The sequence below is a fragment of the Rhinatrema bivittatum genome, chromosome 3 (assembly GCF_901001135.1).
Source record: "Rhinatrema bivittatum chromosome 3, aRhiBiv1.1, whole genome shotgun sequence".
Lineage (NCBI taxonomy): Eukaryota > Metazoa > Chordata > Amphibia > Gymnophiona > Rhinatrematidae > Rhinatrema > Rhinatrema bivittatum.
In genome coordinates, this window is record NC_042617.1 from 24,238,402 (window position 1) to 24,261,054 (window position 22,653).

Here is a 22,653-nt window from a genome sequence, read left to right on the forward strand (position 1 = left end):
AAGCATTCTTCTGACTTTGCGTTTCCTTATCTACCTGTTTGGCCACCTTAAGATCATTGGATGTGATCACTCCCAGATCCTCCTGGTTTTGTGCATAGAAGAACTTCATCTTCTGTATTGTACTGCTCCCTTGGGTTTTTGGAACTGAAATACATAACCCTTCATTAAGTTTTCTTGCCAAACTCTAAACTATTCCTCAAGCTTCAGTAGATCCTCCACCGCGTCCCCTTATATTTTCCCTCACCTTCCAGGGTGTCTACCCTGTTGCAAATTTTGGTGTCATCTGCAAAGTCAAACCATTCCCAATAGTCCTTCTGCAGTATTGCTAACAAACTTGTTGAAGAGAACCGAACCAAGGACCAGTCCCTTCAGCACACCACTGGTAACCACTCCTTTCTTGGAGTGAACTCTGTTTACCATTACCATTTGTCGCCTCCTACTCAACCAATTTCTAGAAGTCAGTCAATTTAGGGCCCGTACCTAGTGTGCTTTGTTTATAACTCACCTGTGCGGAACTGTCAAAGGCCTTGTATTCAGTCTGCACTATATCTTGCATGCTCTCCACTCCAATTCCTTAGTAAGCCAGTCAAAGAAGCTTATTAAATTTGTCCAGCAAGACCTACCTCTGGTGAAACTATGCTGCCTTGAATCCTGTAATCTTAGCAGCAGTTCCATTAATTTACTCACTACTAAGGTCAGATTAACTGGTCTGTAGTTCTCAGACTCCTTACTTCTACTTTCGTGAAAATGACATCTGCCTGTCTCCAGTCCTTTGGAACAGACTCAAAGGAATATATATATATATATATATATATATGTGTGGTAGTTATCTGAGGTCTTATATATACGCACATACATATATATATATATATACACACACATATATACACACATATATATATATATATATATATATATATATATATATATATATATATATATATATATATATATATATATATATATATATATATATATATATATATGTGTGTGTGTATATATATGTATGTGTGTATATATAAGACCTCAGATAACTACCACAAACTGAATAGAAAAGAGGTAGACAACTTTCTGAAAACTTATATATATTGATAACAGCACTGTCAGAGCTTCTTGAATTTCCCTTAAAGCTGTCAGATGTATACCATCTGTTCTCATTGAATTATGTTATTTGTTTTGCTATCGGCTCATGATAAGTCTTCAGAAAATTGTCTACCTCTTTTCTATTTCAGTTTGTGGCAGTTATGAGGTCTTATTACAAGCCCTTCCTTGATGAACAGAAATATTTGTTAAGCAATTTCACTTTCTTCTTGTCAGCCTCTACATAATTCCTCCCTTTGCCTTTTTGATTTTTAAAATTCTAGCTCTCCTTCTCCATTTCTATAAATCACATGCTTCCCACCAACACTCAGGGCTGGATGTAAGTTTATGGCATCCATTGGCTGAGCACCAGACTGGGATGGTGTCCCTTTTCCCCTCCCCTTCCCACAAAAAAGGATTAGAGAGATGGGGGAGGGGATCCACTTTGAAGATTAGAGAGCCGTGAGAAATCCCTGTTTATGGGTTCCTTTATAATTTGTTTTCCTGATCTTCCAGCCTCCTGTTGTGCCTTCCCACATGTCTGCCTTCTATTTACTACTCCATCTCCCCAATCTTGTTCTTCCTCTCATTGCAATTGTAGAGCAGAAATAATGTAGCCACCATAAGCACAGAAGTAGTGAAACTGAGGAGAGGCAGCAAATGACACAGGAGGAAAGTGAAAGTACTGCACTTCCTGTCCCTTTTTCTGTTTCCTCTTTGTACTATCCCTTGTTGGCTTCATTTCTAATTGGGAAGCCCATGCAATAAGAAAACAGGAGAAGGAGGTAGCAGATTTGGGGACAGGAAGTGCAGAGTCTGTGGCTGCCTCTCCTGCTGTTCTCATACTAGTGATGGCAGTTTGTCTGCTGCCATCAGACTGGTAGATGATGCAGATGGTCTGGGAGGTGGGAGGAAGTGCTTGGCACTTGTAATGGATCACCATGAGCCACAAGATTGGCTCTTCCTGCATCAATGGCAGGTGACTTTCTCCTGAATGTTAGACATTCTCTTGTGTGCAGCAATGGTGGTCTGATTGTCACTGACATGCTTTGGAGCATTACTCAAAAGCTAGTAATAAATGTATTAAGTTGGTTCAATAAAAAGGTATCACCTACAACTCGTTGATTGTAAATGAGCTAACATGAAAGCCACATTATTTTACTCAATTTTTGCAGCATGTACTTATACAAAAACATATGCCACTCCTACCTTCTGTTTTTATAATGAAAACATCTATAGCCCAGACCTTTTCTACACTGCTTCTGTTAAATCGTGTTAAACAGGTTTTAAAAGCCATTAAAATAACATCTACACAACTCAAAGCCACTTGAGAGGAGAGGATCACCTTGCTGGTGGCTGAAAGGAATCAGTAAGTTTTTGCTTGGGACATTGTCTTTTTTTTTTAAAAGTACTGGGGCAAAGTTAACTATCTGGGAATATTATTTAGTGTGTTTGTGTCTTTAATAATCAGAAAGGCAGTGAATAAACAAGTTAGACTGTTTAAGCAGTAGGTAGTGTGTTTATTTTTAAAAGTCTGCAGAACTGAGTGTTCTGCAGACTTCTAAAGAACTGAGTGTTTGTATTTAATACAAACTGAGTGTTTGTATTGAAGAAGAAAAAAAAACCACAAAAGTAGCCAGAAGCTAGAAATAAGCTAGGAGCAGTGTATACCTAAGTAAAAAAAAAAAAGTTGAATAGTTCAGCTCAGTTACTCACCTTGGAAAGGTGTTGAGGTAGTGTGATTGGGTTTGAATAGGGACCAACATTTGTTAATCAAGAGAGCAGTGAGTCACTCTGGCTGACTAACTGAAGTTTCTCTGAAATGCTCCCTGTTCCATGCGCAGGTCACCAGAGGCAGGCAGAGCTCCGGAGTCTCAATGCGTGGATGAGACGATGGTGCAAGGAAGAGGGTTTGTTTTGTTAGGAACTGGGGAAACCTTTTGGGGAAGGGGGAGTCTCTTCCGAAGGGATGGGCTCCACCTTAACCAGGGTGGAACCAGACTGCTGGCGCTAACCTTTAAAAAGGAGAGAGAGCAGCTTTTAAACTAGAACAAAGGGGAAAGCAGACAGTCGCTCAGCAGCACATGGTTCAGAGAGAGGTATCTTCAAAGGATACAAATGATGCATTAGAATTAGGGCATCCCGACAGTGAGGTTCCAATAATTAGAAAAATAGTCCAAGTGCCTGTAACTAAAAACTCACCTGAGCTAAAAAATTCTAACTTGCCCTATCAATTAAAAAGCAGAATGAAAATACAAACAAAAAACAAACTTTGAAATGTTTGTATGCTAATGCCAGAAGTCTAAGAAGTAAGTTGGGAGAATTAGAATGTATAGCAGTGAATGATGACATAGACTTAATTGGCATCTCAGAGACATGGTGGAAAGAGGATAACCAATGGGACAGTGCTATACCGGGGTACAAATTATATCGCAATGACAGACAGGAGCACCCGGGAGGAGATGTGGCGCTTTATGTCCGGGATGGCATAGAGTCCAACAGGATAAACATCCTGCATGAGACTAAATACAAAATTGAATCTTTATGGGTAGAAATCCCTTGGGGAAGACTATAGTGATAGGGGTATACTACCGTCCACCTGGTCAAGATGGTGAGACGGACAGTGAAATGCCAAGAGAAATTAGGGAAGCTAACCAAATTGGTAGTGCAGTAATAATGGGAGACTTCAATTACCGTAAACAAAAAAGGGAAACTGAACTTTAATTCAAAATATTACCTATAGTGACGGTGTCAGCAAGCCAGACATTGTGATTCAATCCTGAATCCAACCGGACCTCTAATCATTCACCATCACTTGAGAAACTCTTTAATTATTTTTGTATGAAAATATTTTTTTATGTGTTTTGCTTTTTCTTTAAAAATTAGTCAAAAGGACTTATATATTTCACTCCATTAATGACGTGAAGGCAAGAAGTAGCTGGCATTCTCTCAATGTGTTGTATACAAAAACGCCAAACACGGCCGATGTTTCGCTTATTAGAGCTTCCACAGGGGCATCTAGATGGATATCAACATAGGAGTGTTTTGCCTAGAAATTTAAAGAGACAGTCTTAGCAACTTTCAATAGAGTAAAATAAAGAACAGTACTTATCTGACAGCCGTAGGCTACAGATTCAAAATGGACCCGACGTCTCAATCATTCTTCTGCGTCGTAGGGAGGAAACGAGGCTAACGTTTACGTCCTATTAAATATACAACAGGTGTGACGTCATGAAGATGACGTGTCATGTGTCAAATTTTTTTGACACATGACATTTTTTTGACTCCTATGTTGATTTCCATCTAGTTTTTTGTTTATAATGCACTCCTGTTCGATGTAAACCAGCAAGATATGTTTTCATGATTGCCGGTATATAAAAACTCTAAATAAATAAAATAAAATAAAAATAAAAGATGCCCCTGAGGAAGCTTTAATAAGCGAAACATCGGCCGTGTTGGGCGTTTTTGTATTCAAAACACATTGAGAGAATGCCAGCTACTTCTTGCCTTCACGTCATTAATGGAGTGAAATATATAAGTCCTTTTGACTAATTTTTAAAGAAAAAGCAAAACACATAAAAAAAATATTTTCATACAAAAATAATTAGAGTTTCTCAAGTGATGGTGAATGATTAGAGGTCCGGTTGGATTCGGGATTGAATCACAATGTCTGGCTTGCTGACACTGTCACTATAGGCAATATTTTGAATTAAAGTTCAGTTTCCCTTTTTTGTTTACAGTTTTCCTATTGGGTTACTGTGTTGACTCTCCTTGATATATTTTTGTTGTTAGACTTCAATTACCCCAATATTGACTGGGTAAATGTATCATCGGGACACGCTAGAGAGATAACGTTCCTGGATGGAATAAATGATAGCCTTATGGAGCAATTGGTTCAGGAACCGACGAGAGAGGGAGCAATTTTAGATCTAATTCTCAGTGGAGCACAGGACTTGGTGAGAGAGGTAATGGTGGTGGGGCCGCTTGGCAATAGTGATCATAATATGATCAAATTTGATTTAATGACTGGAAGAGGAACAGTGTGCAAATCCAAGACTCTCGTGCTAAACTTTCAAAAGGGAAACTTTGCTAAAATGAGAAAAATTGTTAGAAAAAAACTGAAAGGAGCAGCTACAAAAGTAAAAAAAATTTCCAAGAGGCGTGGTCATTGTTAAAAAAAAAAAAAAAAAATACCATTTTAGAAGCACAGTCTAGATGTATTCCACACATTAAGAAAGGTGGAAAGAAGGTAAAACGATTACCGGCATGGTTAAAAGGGGAGGTGAAAGAAGCTATTTTAGCCAAAAGATCTTCATTCAAAAATTGGAAGGAGGATCCAACAGAAGAAAATAGGATAAAGCATAAATGTTGGCAAGTTAAATGTAAGACATTGATAAGACAGGCTAAGAGAGAATTTGAAAAGAATTTGGCTGTAGAGGCAAAAACTCACAGTAAAAACTTTTTTAAATATATCCGAAGCAGCCTGTGAGGGAGTCAGTTGGACCGTTAGATGATCGAGGGGTTAAAGGGGCACTTAGAGAAGATAAGGCCATCGCGGAAAAATTAAATGATTTCTTTGCTTCGGTGTTTACTGAAGAGGATGTTGGGGAGGTACCCGTAATGGAGAAGGTTTTCATGGGTATTGATTCAGATGTACTGAATCAAATCACAGTGAACCTAGAAGATGTGGTAGGCCTGGTTGACAAACTGAAGAGTAGTAAATCACCTGGACCGGATGGTATACACCCCAGAGTTCTGAAGGAACTAAAAAATGAAATTTCAGACCTATTAGTAAAAATGTGTAACCTATCATTAAAATCATCCATTGTACCTGAAGACTGGAGGATAGCAAATGTAACCCCAATATTTAAAAAGGGCTCCAAGGGTGATCCGGGAAACTACAGACCGGTTAGCCTGACTTCAGTGCCAGGAAAAATAGTGGAAAGTGTTCTAAACATTAAAATCACAGAATATATAGAAAGACATGGTTTAATGGAACAAAGTCAGCATGGCTTTACCCAGGGCAAGTCTTGCCTCACAAATCTGCTTCACTTTTTTGAAGGAGTTAATAAACACATGGATAAAGGTGAACCGGTAGATGTAGTATACTTGGATTTTCAGAAGGCGTTTGACAAAGTTCCTCATGAGAGGCTTCTAGGAAAAGTAAAAAGTCATGGGATAGGTGGCGATGTCCTTTCATGGATTACAAACTGGCTAAAAGACAGGAAGCAGTAGGATTAAATGGACAATTTTCTCAGTGGAAGGGAGTGGACAGTGGAGTGCCTCAGGGATCTGTATTGGAACCCTTACTTTTCAATATATTTATAAATGATCTGGAAAGAAATATGACTAGGGAGATAATCAAATTTGCAGATGACACAAAATTGTTCAGAGTAGTTAAGTCACAAGCAGATTGTGATAAATTGCAGGAAGACCTTGTGAGACTGGAAAATTGGGTATCTAAATGGCAGATGAAATTTAATGTGGACAAGTGCAAGGTGATGCATATAGGGAAAAATAACCCATGCTATAATTACACAATGTTGGGTTCCATATTAGGTGCTACAACCCAAGAAAGATCTAGACGTCATAGTAGATAACACATTGAAATCGTTGGTTCAGTGTGCTGCGGCAGTCAAAAAAGCAAACAGATTGTTGGGAATTATTAGAAAGGGAATGGTGAATAAAACAGAAAATGTCATTAATGCCTCTGTATCGCTCCATGGTGAGACTGCACCTTGAATACTGTGTACGATTCTGGTTGCTGCATCTCAAAAAAGATATAATTGTGATGGAGAAGGTACAGAGAAGGGCTACCAAAATAAGGGGAATGGAACAGCTCCCCTATGAGGAAAGACTAAAGAGGTTAGGACTTTTCAGCTTGGAGAAGAGACGGCTGAGGAGTGATATGATAGAGATGTTTAAAATCATGAGAGGTCTAGAACGGGTAGATGTGAATCTGTTGTTTACTCTTTCGGATGGTAGAAAGACTAGGGGGGCACTCCATGAAGTTAGCATGGGGCACATTTAAAACTAATCTGAGAGAGTTCTTTTTTACTCAACGCACAATTAAACTCTGGAATTTGTTGCCAGAGGATGTGGTTAGTGCAGTTAGTATAGCAGTGTTTAAAAAAGGATTGGATAAGTTCTTGGAGGAGAAGTCCATTACCTGCTATTAAGTTCACTTAGAGAATAGCCACCTCCATTAACAATGGTAACATGGAATAGACTTAGTTTTTGGGTACTTGCCAGGTTCTTATGGCCTGGATTGGCCACTGTTGGAAACAGGATGCTGGGCTTGATGGACCCTTGGTCTGACCCAGTATGGCATTTTCTTATGTTCTTAAGTTCTTATGTAGAATTGAGTTTGAATGTGTTTGAGTGCATGGTGATTTAACAGACTGCTTTCTCTTTTCTGAATCTCTTATTATAGAAGCAGCTACCTCAGGCTTTATTTTTATAGTGCGCTGATTGCACTCAATGTTTAATACAGATTACAATTTATCATCTTTAGTCTCTCAGGAACAATACACTAAACCTACTAAAGCCTATATTATGTATACTTTCCTTTCACAGGTTGTTGAAGATGGGTATGAATTTTTTGCAAAGCGACAGCTGGTCACTCTTTTTTCAGCTCCTAATTACTGTGGAGAATTTGATAACGCTGGAGGCATGATGAGTGTTGATGAAACATTAATGTGCTCCTTTCAGGTAATGTGCTTTTATGATTTGAAAGTCTTAGAAATCTTATATGCTAAATGTCAACTTATAAGGCCCATTAATAGCTGCTATGCATATTTATTTCATGTATACTACTGTATTACAAATGTATGGACATGGTATTTGAGTTTTTTTCCCCAATTGGCATAAAGTTTGAGATCCTTTTGATGGTTCAGTCTTGTAGCAGCATACCAAATACATTCCTGAGATGCATATCTTTGCATATTTTGTCTACATACACACCGCAGAGAACATTAAGATCCCAAAATAAAGGACTACTGGCTGTTCCAACAATATGAAGCGCACACTTAAGAGATCGTGTTTTCCATTGTGGGCCCAAAACTTTAGAATTCTCTACCTGAAATGCTACGTTTGATATCAGAGATTTAAATGTGAACTTAAAAACATGGCTCTTCAAAAATGCATGCAACCTAACTTAAAAACATCAGCATGTAGAGATCTACAATAACAAGAAGGAAAATATACTAATGATTCATGAGAAACAAATTAACAAGAGATTATAAGAATCTCAATTCAACATACAGAATAATAAGTGAAATTTTTTATTTTTGTACTTCACATTTTATGTCCTTAATTTAAATTAATGTATTTAAACAAATTGATAGTCGTGAATGCCTATTTATGAATACTTCCTATGTATCCAGTCATGCACTGATTTATAACTATGAATGTCATTGTAAACTGTTGTGATCTTAACTTGGAACGACGGTATATAAAATGTCTAAATAGATACAAGGCTGGGCAAGGTCTTCTGCTGGATGCACAGATCCAAAAGTTGTCTCAGGTGCGTCAATTGGTGAACACTATCTGCCCGACAGTGTGTAGCTATCTACAGGTGCTCGGTTTGATGGCGGCAACCCTGAAAGTGGTGCCGTGGGCAAGGGCTCATATGCATCCTCTTCAGCGCTCACTGCTTTCTCATTGGAACCCACAGTCTCAGGACTTTTCGGTTCATCTCCACTTGCCAGTGGAGATCTGTTGTCACCTTCATTGGTGTATGCAGGAGGTTCATATGAGGTGGGCAGTGTCCTTGTCTTCCCCACACTGGTTGGTTCTCAGGACAGATGTGAGTCTCCAAGGTTGGGGAGCTCACTCTCAGGAACTGACAGCCCAAGAGTGCTGGAATGCAGAAGAGTGTCTCGGGTACATCAATCAACTAGAAGCCAGGGCAGTCCAGTTGGCATGTTTGCAGATTGGCAACAGTCAGCAGGCTCGATTGGTCCAGGTAATGTTGGACGATGCAACAACGTTTTGTAATATTTTTTTGTAATATTATGATGTTTCTTATTTTTCTTTTTTAGAATGATATTTTTGTACACCGTTTTGATTAAACATTGTTTGTAAAAGCGGTATAGAAACATTTTTAAATAAAATAAATAAATAAACTGTGGCTTACATCGATCAGCAGGGAGGAACCAAGAGCCAACAAGTGCCATAGGAAATAGATCAGCTTATGAATGGGTCAAAGCCTTGCACATAGCAGGAAAAGACAATGTAAGAGCAGACTTTCTCAGCAGGGAAAGTGTGAATCCAGAAGAATGGGCATTGTCAGACGAGGTGTTTCAGCTCATCCTGGATCACTGGGGTCTCTTGATTCTAGCCCTACTGGCAACTTCTCGCAGTGTGAAAGTTCTGTGATTCTTCAGTCGCAGGAGAGATTTATTTTTTATTTATTTAGATTTATATTCCGCTTTTCGCACTATTTTTCAGCGCTTCATTCAAGGAGTGACTGGTATGCCTTTCCTCCATGGCCCATGTTGGGCAGATTGGTTCAAAGGATCAAGTGCCACAGAGGGATGGTCTTCTTGGTTGCTCCAGATTGGCCCAGGAGACCATGGTATGCGGATCTGTGGAGAATCCTGATGGACTCTTCCCTCCAATTTGCTGCGCACAGAAAACCTGTTGCGGCAGGGATCTGTTCTTCATGAAGATCCAATTTTGTCTTACGGTATGGCCCTTGAAAGGGCTCGCTTGCTGAAGTGTGGATACTCTGAGTTCTCCACTTCATTGGCCTACGTGCAGGTTTGGTGAGTTAGAGGCCTGGTGTGAGGATAGAGGTACTCTTCCTTGTTTGGTCAAGATCCTGCTCATTTTGGAATTTCTGCAGGATGGCTTGAATAAAGGCTTGGCCCTCAATTCCTTACAAGTAGTGGCTCTCGCCTGTTTGAAGTCAAGTGAATGGTGGTTCCTTGTCTGCTCCTGATTACCGTTTCCTGAAAGGAGTGAAACATTTGTCCTTTGTGGTTTCTGGTGCCCTTGTCAGTGAAAATCAGGATAAGCTGTGCTCTTATCCTACCTTTTCATAAGACCCTCCAGTCCTTAGGAAAGGAGTTTATTTTTTTAGAGATGAGGGTTCCCCAATAGATTAAAAAAATTGTTTTTTCCCCATTTTTCCCCAGTTTAAAAAAAAAATAGTTCAGTCTGGATGTATGAAAATAAGTCTCTTTATTCAGATAAGTTATAATCTTTTAAGGCATGTGATTAGCTTATGAAGCATTACATTTTTCAAATTTTAATCAAACAATACATAGCTATAAGTATGATAACAATAGTTACTAAAATTATAGCAATCAGATAAATATCTACTAAATACATTTTTCTTGTAAAATAAATTCTTTCTAGTACATGTTTTGCTAATACTAGCTAAGGTTTAATTGTACTAGCAAGGGTTCTCTTATGAAGAAAAAAATCAAATGCTTACCAATATCATGAAGCGATTAGCCCTTTAATGTCTCTCTTGCGGTCAGACAGTTTATCTTGCTCCTCTGCCTTGTACTATCCTTATCAGGGGTTTAAATAGACAAAAAAGGACAGGTGGAGGCTAGTCTGCTCTTCTTATGAAGAAAAGTTAATAGTTCCCCCACCGCCCCCTCCCGAGGACACAGGTGTCTGAAGTTGGAAGGCATCCCAGTTGAGGCCCTCCTCTAGTGGAAAAATACAGGGAGTGTAAAAAAGCATTTTGTATGTTTCAATACTAACTTGGTATAACTGGCTACACTATACATGCGCATGGCTGCAAAGAAACACATTTTCTGACAAAGAATCACTTTTTTCAAACACGTTTTCTGACACCCTTGTAGAGTCTTACTTTGGTATTGGATTTCTTATTGGGCCCCCAGGTTTAGACCAATGCGTAACCTAACCTTGTGGTACTGAACTTGAAAATAGTGGTTTTTTTGTGACAGGTTGTTCTGCACGTAGGGTTCTGAACTGCAGGTCTTGTCTTGCCGGAAGCCATTCCTTCAGTTGACTCTAGGGGGCAATACAGCAATGTACTGTTCGTTCCTTCTTTCTTACCAAAGGTAGTCACTGACTTTCACTTGAATCAGTCCATCTCCCTGCTGTCTCTGGAGAGAGAGAGAGAAGTAGGAGTATATTTTTGCGACCCTTGGATGTCAAGAAACATTAAGAAAATGCCATACTGGGTCAGACCAAGGGTCCATCAAGCCCAGCATCCCGCCTCCAACAGTGGCCAATCCAGGCCACAAGAACCTGGCAAGCACCCAAAAACCAAGACTATTCCATGCCACCGCTGCCAGCAACAGCAGTGGCCTCTTTCCAAGTCAACCTAACCAATAGCAGGCAATGGACTTCTCCTCCAAGATAAGTGATAAGGGGTCTCATTACTTTAATTATAAACCACATATATATTTTGTTTTTGTTTTTCAATTTTTACTTAAAAACAGTCTCGGCAAAAAATTGATGAGACAAATCTCCCAGCCAGTGGAACAGATGACTAATATTTTGCAATTGAGAATACTTATCAACGAAGAAAAGGTCCCAAAAGTCCCGACATGGCCATGTTTCGGACCGAAGTCCTGCTTCAGGGGAACAGCTGTAATTGTAGAATCCAATTCAATGAAGAATATCCATCCACTGCATGAAAAATTCCATCAAAGAAAGCGGCTAATTCAATTCAAATCCTTTACTGCAAGCGGGCTATATTTAGACGCGCATTGTTTAGCAAATGGCGCGAATTAGCCGCTTTCTTTGATGGAATTTTTCATGCGTGGATGGATATTCTTCATTGAATTGGATTCTACAATTACAGCTGTTCCCCTGAAGCAGGACTTCGGTCCGAAACATGGCCATGTCGGGACTTTTGGGACCTTTTCTTCATTGATAAGTATTCTCAATTGCAAAATATTAGCCATCTGTTCCACTGGTTGGGAGATTTGTCCCATCAATTTTTTGCCGAGACTGTTTTTAAGTAAAAATTGAAAATTTGAAAACAAAAACAAAATATATATGTGGTTTATAATTAAAGTAATGAGACCCCTTATCACAATCGAGTCGGATTCATTAATGCCTACTAGAGGGTCTAACAAAAGTTTGTCGGTGATAGGGTTCTTTATAGTATATACCAGTACATTGGTTGGTATTACATATTTGTTTACAAAGTTGTGTACTGGAATACACTGTTGGTGTAAGTGGGTGTTTGTGTGATTGATATCGGGCATGTAAGCTATTCATGCAGGGGGGGGGGGTTGGAGAAACTAACTGTTAACTGGGTGAACTGGTGGAGTAACTGGTGAAACCAGCAATGGCGTGGGAATGCTCTCCTTCTAAAATCCCCTAAGTTACGTGGTAGAAGCAGGATTTGCATGACTAGACGTGCCTATTTAACATTAGGTGTACATGTGCATGCGTCAGGCTATTTTATAACGTGCGCATAAGTGCATATACAAGCTATAAAATCGCAGAGTCCCTGGACATGCGCTAGTGCACACGCATCGGTGTGAAAGTTACCATCTGTTCTTGTGCCATAGTCCGAAGTGATGTGCCTTTTCACTGTGGAATCATCCGTGGATTTAAAGTTATTAGCTAATCACCAGGGTAGCAAAACAATAGTATTTCTGAAAAAAAAAATATCAGAATCTAAAATGTTCTGTACTTCAGGGTGTGACACCTGGAACTGCTGCAGGCAGGCTACAAAGGCTGCCAGCTCACAGCATTATGCTGAAGCAGATCCACAGGCATATTGTCTCTGCATAATCACTTGCTCATTAGGATTAAGTTGCACAATTGCAGATCCTGGCAGGTGTCTGCCTCTTTCCATCAGTATTCACTGTGGGAAGATAAAGGGGATAGTCTGTCCTATACCAGTTCTCAAAAAATCATATAATTTAGGAGCACTAGATAAGACTGATGGTCATAAAGCTGGTCCTCGAGCAAGATTCCTGCAACCTGTACTTTGGGTTCTGTCAGCAATTCAAACTTTACACTCTGGGCCTGTAGCATTAGGGTCAACTGGATTATTCTCTGTCCTAATCTTGCTGCATGCTAATTTTACTTGCGCAATGAATTTGTGGGGTATGTGGCTACAGATGTGTGGTCTGAACACCAATTATGTATGTAAATTTTTGCATAGCATAAGATGCCAAGTACATGCTTTTCACATATTCCCATTTTCTGTTTAGGTGAGGTGAGAACTCTGTAAAAGAAAATAATTTGACATCTGTCCCTTCTAAATGCTGTTAGTGCTGCACCTACACTATTTTCTCCAACTGCAGGGTATAGGGAAAAAATCTTGTGCATGATCTGGTTGTGCCAGCACAGAGGCAGAAGACAAAAATGTATTTGTGCAGCTTCTCCCAAATATAATCTTTACACTTCAACAGGGAGTATAGTGGGGTTGCACCTCAGCGTAGTTGTGCATGAACTCCTGGCAAAAATCAGCACGCGTAGTTGTGCATGAACTCCTGGCAAAAATCAGCACGTCCCAGAGATGACTGGAGAGATTTATGATTGGTTAGGAGAGGCAATGTCTGCATCTGCTCTACTTTGAATCTACAGACTTACCAGTAACTCCCAGAAAGGAAACTTGTGATTTACACAGCTGGACTTTGGCAGGGTAAATTTTAAGACCAGCATGTAAAAGGCTTCCAAAATTGCTCTCACATGAGCCCAGGGTGCAGATTCACTCAGACTATAAAATGTCATCTACTTGCTGTATTGTTTTTTTCACTAAGACACATGTGAAAGGGCTTCATGCATGTATTTGTGAAAAAATAGATGAAGAACCTTTGTAACCATGGGGAAGTACAGTACATGCATACTGTTTATTTTGCCACTGAAATGCTGTTTTGTACTGGCATTCAGCTGCCAAGAGCAGATTCCAAAATCCATTAGATGTGTCTAAGACTAGGAAAAAATTTCCATTTAGGGTTCAGTTTGGAAATCATTTCAGGGTAGAGAGGGGCAGAGATATTGCCAAGGAATGCAGTTGAGTGATGGGGAGATTGGAAAAAAAAAAGATTTAACGCTGCAGAAGCAAGCAACCTTGAGTCCTTTTATAGAATAGGGTGGTATAAAAATGTGAAAATGAAATGGTGCGAGAGTTGGGAGAGACTAGCAGAGGAGGATGAAGGAGGGTGAGGATGAAAAGGTGGTAGGGAGACAGTTGCCACTGCAAGGAGAGACCAATAGAAAAAAAATCTCTGCCAGATACAGATGTTAGACAAAAAGATTTGGGGAGGAGAACAAACGAATTATTTTACCTGGGTAAAATTGTTGAAATTTGTTCTCCCTTTCTGCAGATAAAAGTACCTACATTGTTTCACAGTGCCTTTACTTTTATGCACACTGCAAAGGGGCAAGGAGAGTGCTGGGCTAGCAGGCAATGCTCAGTGATTTCATTTTTTGAAATCCCAGCATGTTTTATTGAACAGATGTTGCCTCCTTCTGTAACGCTAATACAAAATCTATGGTGCTAGCCAGCTAATACAAAATCTGTGGTGCTAGCCAGCCCCTGAATTTTTTTTTTTTAGAAGGAAATGCCATAGGGAGTTTCCATTTGAAAATTCTCTTGCAAGCTTGGAGGTACAAAGTACCTGCAGATCTACACACAGCCTAATTATTTCAAAAATTGCCACCATAACTGATAAAAAGCAGTTTTGCCTAATTTTTTTCTGCACATAATTCTCCAGGCTATAAGGTACCGATACATATTTCTAAGAATTGTTCAAATACTGTTCTATAATGTAATTGTGTAAAAAAAAATAAAAATTACTTTAGAATAATTTCGATTTTTTTTAGCACATTTTTTTGGGTGCATAAATCATTAAGGTATGAAGAATGAACTTTAGTCTTCAAAATAAACATATCCAAACTATGAAAAGAAACTTTCTTAATGTCTGCACTCAGTTTTCTCTTTGACGGGCTCTTCTACTTAGAAAGGTCAACACCTGACTCATCAGATGGCAAAGCAAATTTTAACTTGCACCATTAAACAGTGAACCACTGCACTGCTTTCATTGCCACCAATATTCAATATATCAACATAAGAGTGGAAATGCAGTGGTAAGAAATGGGGGTCTTATCTATCCTACATAAGCTTTCCAGACCTTGCCCATGCATTTGAGGCAGGATCCTGGGAAGCCCATCACAGCAATCCCCTTTATTGAGAAAGTGACTTAAAAGATGATATAGTAAGAAACAAGGGATTTCTAACTCTAGACTTGTAGTGAGCCATGTAATGCACAAAATACTTGACACATCTTAAAACAGAAGCATAACTGCTGCCCCTTGTGTGAAGGCTGCTGCTCCATGTGAGAAATGATCACAGGATGTCCTTCAGCTGTGCTAAGTGAAAACAATGTTCTCTTTTTTAAGTATCTCTGCTGTACCACCCAAGCACTTGCATTGCATAGTATAAGCTTGCAAGGATTGCGTGCTGCTGCTTGTTACCTGACAGATCATGAAAGTTGTGACAGAGGAGTTGGACTTCTACTACTAAACTGACATTCCTCCTGTAGCTGGTCTCCCTGGACTCAAATGACTACCCCTTGTGGGTGGTCCTGCCAGCTCCAGTAAGTATCCATTTATTTTCACATATTCTGTGTGCTTTGGGATGTTTAGGTTTCTCGCACTTTGAATCTGTGCACTATGAGAATGAGCAGTAGTAATGTTGATATTTTTTTGGCTGTGGGCCAAATGATGTTCACTTTTATCTTTTTGTGTGTTTTTCAGACTGACCTGGACTCCAAGATTCTTAATGTTCATCCTGTGATTTGAGCAAGGCATCTTACCTCCTGTACTGGGCAGAGGGGGGGGGGGGGACAGGGACAGGGGCAGTTTGTAGACTTCTGAGTTCCTAGAGGTCCCGGAGAGAGAGCCAGGACCACCAGCCTTTTCATATCCTCAACTGCCATCCTGTGAATTGTTTACATGTATGTTGATTTTCAGCATGGCAGCTTGTGTCTCCTAGTTAGCTTTCATGTGATGTGGCAGGTACTACATAGCACTTCTCTGCAACAGTTTAAGCTTTTGTATGCTACAAGCCCACTACTCACATCTTTCTTTTTTGTACCTGTCTGTGTCCATTCTGTGTTGCTGGGATGTTTGCATACAAAAAAAAAGCATGTGCTGCATAGGTCAAGTGTCCTTCCTGATGAGCAGGGCTTAATTTGTAGACAGAAAAGAAATGGGAATGTGGAGGGTGGTTAGCTGAGTGGGGCCAGAGCCAGGTGTGACATGCAAAGGGGCAGGGCCAGATATAACTTGCTCACACACATAGCCGAACACATTTGTCACACACTTAATATGTTCGATGTGCACTGGTAGGGTGAAGGACAGATGGGGATGCAGGCTCATTGGGGTAAGGAAGAGAATGGGGTTCTTAGCCACCTTCTCTCTGCCCTGGTGATTCTGATGCTCCATCCCTAGACCTCTCATAAATTCCCCAGTGGTCCTTGTGCCCTCCCCTTCCCCCACTGGTCCTAACACCCTTAAGTGTAACCCCCTAACCCTGGTGATCCTTGAGCCCCTCCTTTCTCACAGGTCAAGCAGGATGGTAGTCCTCACATATGGGTGACGTCATCCACGGAGCCCTTAAGCCGGAAAAACTTCTGGCAAGTTTCTAGAAGCTTTTAACTGGCTGCCTGAGGCTACTGAGCATGCCCGGCATGCCATGATATTCCCTGCCACAGGGGTCTCACTCAGTCTTCTTTTTTCCGCGCTGCTAACTGCATCGCGGTTCATAGGAGCCCTGTGAGTTACCTCACTACTAGAAAAGTTTTTATAACTTTTTTGCCCTTTACGGGTCTCACTCGTTTTGTCACCGGCTGGTGACAAACCCCATACGTTTTTTCGCCAAAAAGAAAGACCGGATTCATCGACGGATGTCGACTGAAAAGACTTCGGGCTTCAAAAAATGTCCGGCCTGCAACCGGACTATGTCGATTACGGACCCGCATGTCGAGTGCATTCGCTGTCTTGGTGGAGACCATGACATCGCGGCTTGTGCCCAATGCCAAGAAATGACGGTGAAAGGTAGGAAACTTCGTCATGAGAAGATGGCTCAAATTTTTCAAATTCAGACAACGCCATCGCCGACGACTTCCACTAAATCCTCACCGGTGGGCATAACAAAAAAGATATTAATAAAGAAAAGAATCCCGGAGGGTTCGGGGGATGCCTCCTCGCCAACACCATCCGCGTCATCGACAAGATCAGTATCTGATGTTCGTCCAAAACATAAACACAGACGGCACCATTCAATTCCTCCATTACCACCGCCGGAGGAACCGGTACCTAAAAGACAAAAGATATCATCGACCTCCGTAACATCCAGACGGGAATCGATGCCATCGACATCGGTGACAGACTTAACCGCATTGATTAAGCAGATAGTCACCGATGCCCTGAAGGAGAAGATACCGGCGTCATCGCCGATGCCGACCACCGGGTCGATGCCGACTTTTCAGTCGCTGCCTCCCACCAGGCCGATGCCGACTACCGAGTCTATGCCGACATCGATTTCGATGCCGATGCCGGCTACAGCGTCTGCAGTAACAGCCCTGTCGATGCCGGAAGACTTACCGAGGTGTTCATCAGCGATGCCGGCTACTCAATCGATACCAGCAGCCTCATCGTCGATGCCTTACTCTACCTCTGCGATGCCAGTACCATTCCAAATGCCGGAGCCATCGATGGCATCTATTATTTCACAAACCTCGATGTCCACAATGGCTTCTAGGCCCATTTCATCAATGATTCCCATTTCCATGTTTTCATTCCTGACTTCATCGATGCCAACTACTTCCCAATTAACACCTCATTACACCCTAGCTCCAGCTAGAGCTCCTGTACAGGGGAAATTTCTTCATCAAAGAAGGCATCAGGAAAATATAAACACACTTCCATGCCTGCTCCAGAAGCCTCTTCTGAAAGAAGATTACATGCCATACTCACAAAAAGGTATCAAGACCTTTTAGCATCTTTACCTACAGAGCCTGAAGAAGAAAGGGAAGGTGAAGTCAGTGATGGTTCACCAGATATTCAGGATCCCTTGCAAGGACCATCTGGAGTTTCTCCATCTAGAGGGCTAGAAACTCATCAGTACCAGCCCACATCAGACACATGGTCTGACACACAGTCTGAGCATTCTTCAGAAGATTTTTTATCTGAGAATACTCCGCCTCAGGCTAAGAAGCAGTCCCCTCCAGAGGACTTGTCATTTTCCTCTTTTATTCAGGAGATGTCAGAATCCATCCCTTTTCAGCTCCAAGCTGAAAAAGATGAACGACAACAGACACTGGAGATACTACAATTTGTAGATCCTCCAAAACATAATTTGGCTATCCCAGTGCATGAAGTACTGTTGCAACTTCAACAAAGAATTTGGGAACACCCTTGCACAACCCCTGGAGTAAATAGGAGAGTGGACTCCACGTATTTAGTTCAAGCAGCCCCAGGTTTTGAAAAACCTCAACTCCCACACAACTCCTTAGTTGTAGAATCTGCTCAAAAGAAATCACGCAGATCCAGAACACATGCCTCTATCCCTCCTGGGAAGGATAACAGATTCTTAGACCTTATGGGAAGAAAGATTTACCAGGGAGCTATGCTGAATTCAAAGATTGCTGCATATCAGCTTTATATGACGCAGCACCAGAGAAATCTCTGGAAACAGATAGAAGAATTTCTCCCATCTCTACCTCAGCAACAGCAAGAGGCAGCACAACAAATTGTTCAAAAGGGTCTAGATGCTGGAAAGCACGAGGTACGAGCAGCGTATGATGCTTTCGAAACCTCTTCCAGAACTGCGGCATCTGGCATCAGTGCACGAAGATGGGCCTGGCTGAAGGCTTCGGACTTAGGTCCTGAAGTACAGGACAAATTAGTGGACTTACCGTGCCAAGGTGATAATTTGTTCGGCACAAAGGTGCAAGATGCTGTGGCACAGCTTCGAGAACACTCTGAAACCTTGAAGCAGCTCTCCACTTTGTCACATGACACTGCATCTCATCCAACCCGCAGGCCGCCACGTAGGGACACAAAGCGTCCTTTCTACAGACCAAGGAGATATTATCCTCAGGCCTCTAGATCACGGCCTCCAAGAACTCAACAACGTCCTCAGCAAAGACAGCAACGAGCTGCAAGGCCACAGCCTCCGCCTCAAACAGCTTCCACCTCTGGTTTTTGAAAGCCATCCCAGAGGGCAGAGCCAACTACCCAATCCTTATCCCGAATTACCAGTTGGAGGGAGAATTTCCCAATTTTACACAGAATGGGAAAACATTACAACAGATCAGTGGGTCTTGTCCATAGTTCACCAAGGTTATCGCCTAGACTTCACATCTCTCCCTCAGGAGTTCCCACCACAAAACTCCTATCTCGAACACATTCCTCAATTACAAACAGAATTATCTGCTCTTCTGAAAGCAAAAGCTGTGGAATACGTACCACACAATCAGAAGGGAAGAGGATTCTATTCCCGGTATTTCCTCATTCCAAAGAAAACCGGAGGCCTATGTCCCATTCTAGATCTCAGAAATCTCAACAAATTTCTAAGAAAAGAAAAATTCAGAATGGTGTCCTTAGGCACCATGCTTCCACTCATACAAAAAGGGGATTGGCTTTGTTCTCTGGATCTCCAAGATGCATACACTCACATACCAATATTCCCACCTCATCGCAAGTACCTCAGATTCAAGGTGGGACATCAGCATTTCCAATACAGAGTCTTACCATTCGGCCTAGCCTCAGCTCCCAGAGTATTCACCAAATGCCTAGCAGTGATTGCAGGACATTTGCACAAACAAGGTGTTCATGTGTTTCCTTATCTCGACGATTGGCTAATAAAAAGTCAGTCACAACAAGGAGCGCTAACTTCTCTACATTACACAATACAGTTACTTCACAAACTGGGATTTCTCATCAATTATCAAAAATCCCACCTGCACCCGTCTCATCTACTCCAATACATAGGAGCAGAATTAAACACAAACCTTGCACAAGCTTTTCTTCCAGAAGACCGTGCAATCACACTATCCCAGTTGGCGTACTCCATGTCCATACAACCACAAGTGACAGCTCATCAGTTTCTAATCTTACTAGGCCACATGGCTTCAACAGTTCACGTCACTCCTATGGCAAGACTTGCCATGCGACTAACCCAATGGACTCTTCGATCACAGTGGATCCAAGCCATTCAACCACTGCATTATCAAATCCAAGTAACCCACCAACTACGCTCATCACTACAATGGTGGACAAACAAGGACAATTTGCGCAAGGGCCTATCCTTCCAAAAACCGATCCCTCAGATAACATTAACTACAGATGCATCCACCGTGGGATGGGGAGCTCATGTAAACGCTCTTCAAACTCAAGGAACTTGGACAAAACTCGAAGCCACATATCAAATCAATTTTCTGGAACTTCGAGCTATACGTTATGCGCTGCATGCGTTCAAAGACTGCCTTTCACACAAGACTGTGCTAATCCAGACAGACAATACTGTAGCCATGCTGTACATCAACAAACAGGGAGGTACGGGCTCGTATCTCCTTTGTCAGGAAGCTGCACAAATTTGGGACTGGGCCTTGAACCACTCAATGTTCCTACAGGCCACTTATTTATTTATTTATTTAAAATTTTTATATACCGACATTCATCCAGGATATCACATCGGTTTACAGTGTAACACAAACAAACGCCAGGCACGGCGCTTTACATTGAACAAATAAAACAAGTTAACAAATGAATAAATGAGGGTGTGAATAACAAGGGGAAATTTGCATTAAATAATCAACGAGGTTTGTAAATATATACATATGTACAAAAGGAAAGACACTAAGAGATAAGCAATTTAGGAGTGCTAGGAGGAGAGGGGGGAGTGGCGAGCAGAGGGAAGGGAACGAGGTGAGGGGGGAGAAAAAGTGTATGAGGTGAGGGGGGGAGAAAAAGGTAGGAGAAGGGCGAAGTGAGGGGATAGAGGGCCAGAAGAAGGGGGGGCAGAGGAGAGGAAGGGTGGGCAGTGGAGAGGAAGGGAGAAATTAGGTGTATGCCTTGGCGAAGAGCCAGGTCTTGAGCTATCTTACTCCAACATCGCTCTAAGCTTCAACAGCAAGAGGAAATGTGGAAAAATGGATTTACACTCACAAAGAGGGGAGTAGCTGGCTTGTTACGGCGGTTACTACCCCAAACCAAATAAGCCTGATGCTTCACCTTCAATGCATATACAGCATAGTTCTCTGCTTCAACGGCAGGGGAGAAGAAAAAAAGGGTTCGCACTCACAAAGTGGGGAGTAGCTGGCTTGTTACGGCGGTTACTACCCCAAACCAATTGTGTCCGATACTTCACTTTCGATGCATATCCAGCATGGCTCTCTGCTTCAACAGCATGGGAGAAGACTGATACATCACGCATTTCCAGCATAGCTCCCTGCTTCAACAGCAGGGGAGAAGAAAAACAACCAATAAGGACTGTATAACATAGTCTGGGTAAAACAAATAAGCATGGGTGTAGCTTGCTTATTGCGGCGGTTACTACCCCTACTACCCCTAACTAATCAAGCTAGATATTTCAATGGTGGGGGTGGAAGGGAAATAGAACCAAGAGCTAAGAGAAACAGATAAGTATGAGAGAAAAAAACGTGTGAAGCTTGCTGGGCAGACTGGATGGGCCGTTTGGTCTTCTTCTGCCGTCATTTCTATGTTTCTATGTTTCTATCTAGCAGGGATTCAAAATGTACTAGCATGTACTAGCAGACCGACTCAGTCGCCAATTCCAACCACACGAATGGTCTCTAAATCCCTCTATTGCGACCAAAATATTCCAACGTTGGGGACAACCAACAACAGACCTCTTTGCGTCGCATCTGAACCACAAAGTGGACAACTTCTGTTCTCTGCACAAACAGAAGAACCAGCCAGCCAAGGACGCCTTTGCTCGCCCTTGGAACTCAGGCCTACTATATGCATATACTCCAATACCGCTTATCACCAAGACACTGGTGAAGCTACAACAGGACAAGGGGTCCATGATTCTCATAGCCCCATATTGGCCTCGACAAGTATGGTTTCCCACACTGCTAGACCTGTCAGTCAAGGATCCAATACACCTGGGAGTAGCTCCCAATCTCATCACTCAGGATCAGGGTCGGTTGCGCCATCCCAACCTTCAATCCCTATCCCTGACAGCATGGATGTTGAAAGCTTAATCTTACAACCACTCAATCTTTCAACTAATGTTTCTCAAGTGCTTATAGCTTCACGCAAACCTTCCACAAGAAAGAATTATTCTTTCAAATGGAAACGGTTCACTTTCTGGTACAAGCAAAACAATTCTGATCCTTTCACTTGCCCCACAACTACTCTTCTAGATTATTTGTACCATCTTTCGAACTCTGGTCTTCAGACATCGTCAATCAGAGTGCATTTGAGTGCAATCTCCGCTTATCATAACAAAATAGGAGATGCACCTATATCCACACAACCTCTCGTCAGTAGATTCATGAGAGGTCTAACACACCTAAAACCACCAATTCGGCCTCCAGCTACACAATGGGACCTGAATCTGGTTTTAACAGGATTAATGCGTTC

General features: G+C 41.5%; 1 protein-coding gene across 4 annotated transcripts in view; it reads left to right on the forward strand.

Annotated features, from left to right (window-relative positions):
- The window catches only part of PPP1CB (protein phosphatase 1 catalytic subunit beta), a 253,961-nt gene that overhangs the window by 212,327 nt on the left and 18,981 nt on the right, over positions 1 to 22,653 (forward strand). For all 4 annotated transcript variants that reach the window (XM_029592964.1, XM_029592966.1, XM_029592963.1 and 1 more), the window contains exon 7: positions 7,657 to 7,791. In XM_029592964.1, the coding sequence (XP_029448824.1) occupies positions 7,657 to 7,791 (135 nt within the window). The remainder of the gene's footprint in view (positions 1 to 7,656; positions 7,792 to 22,653) is intronic.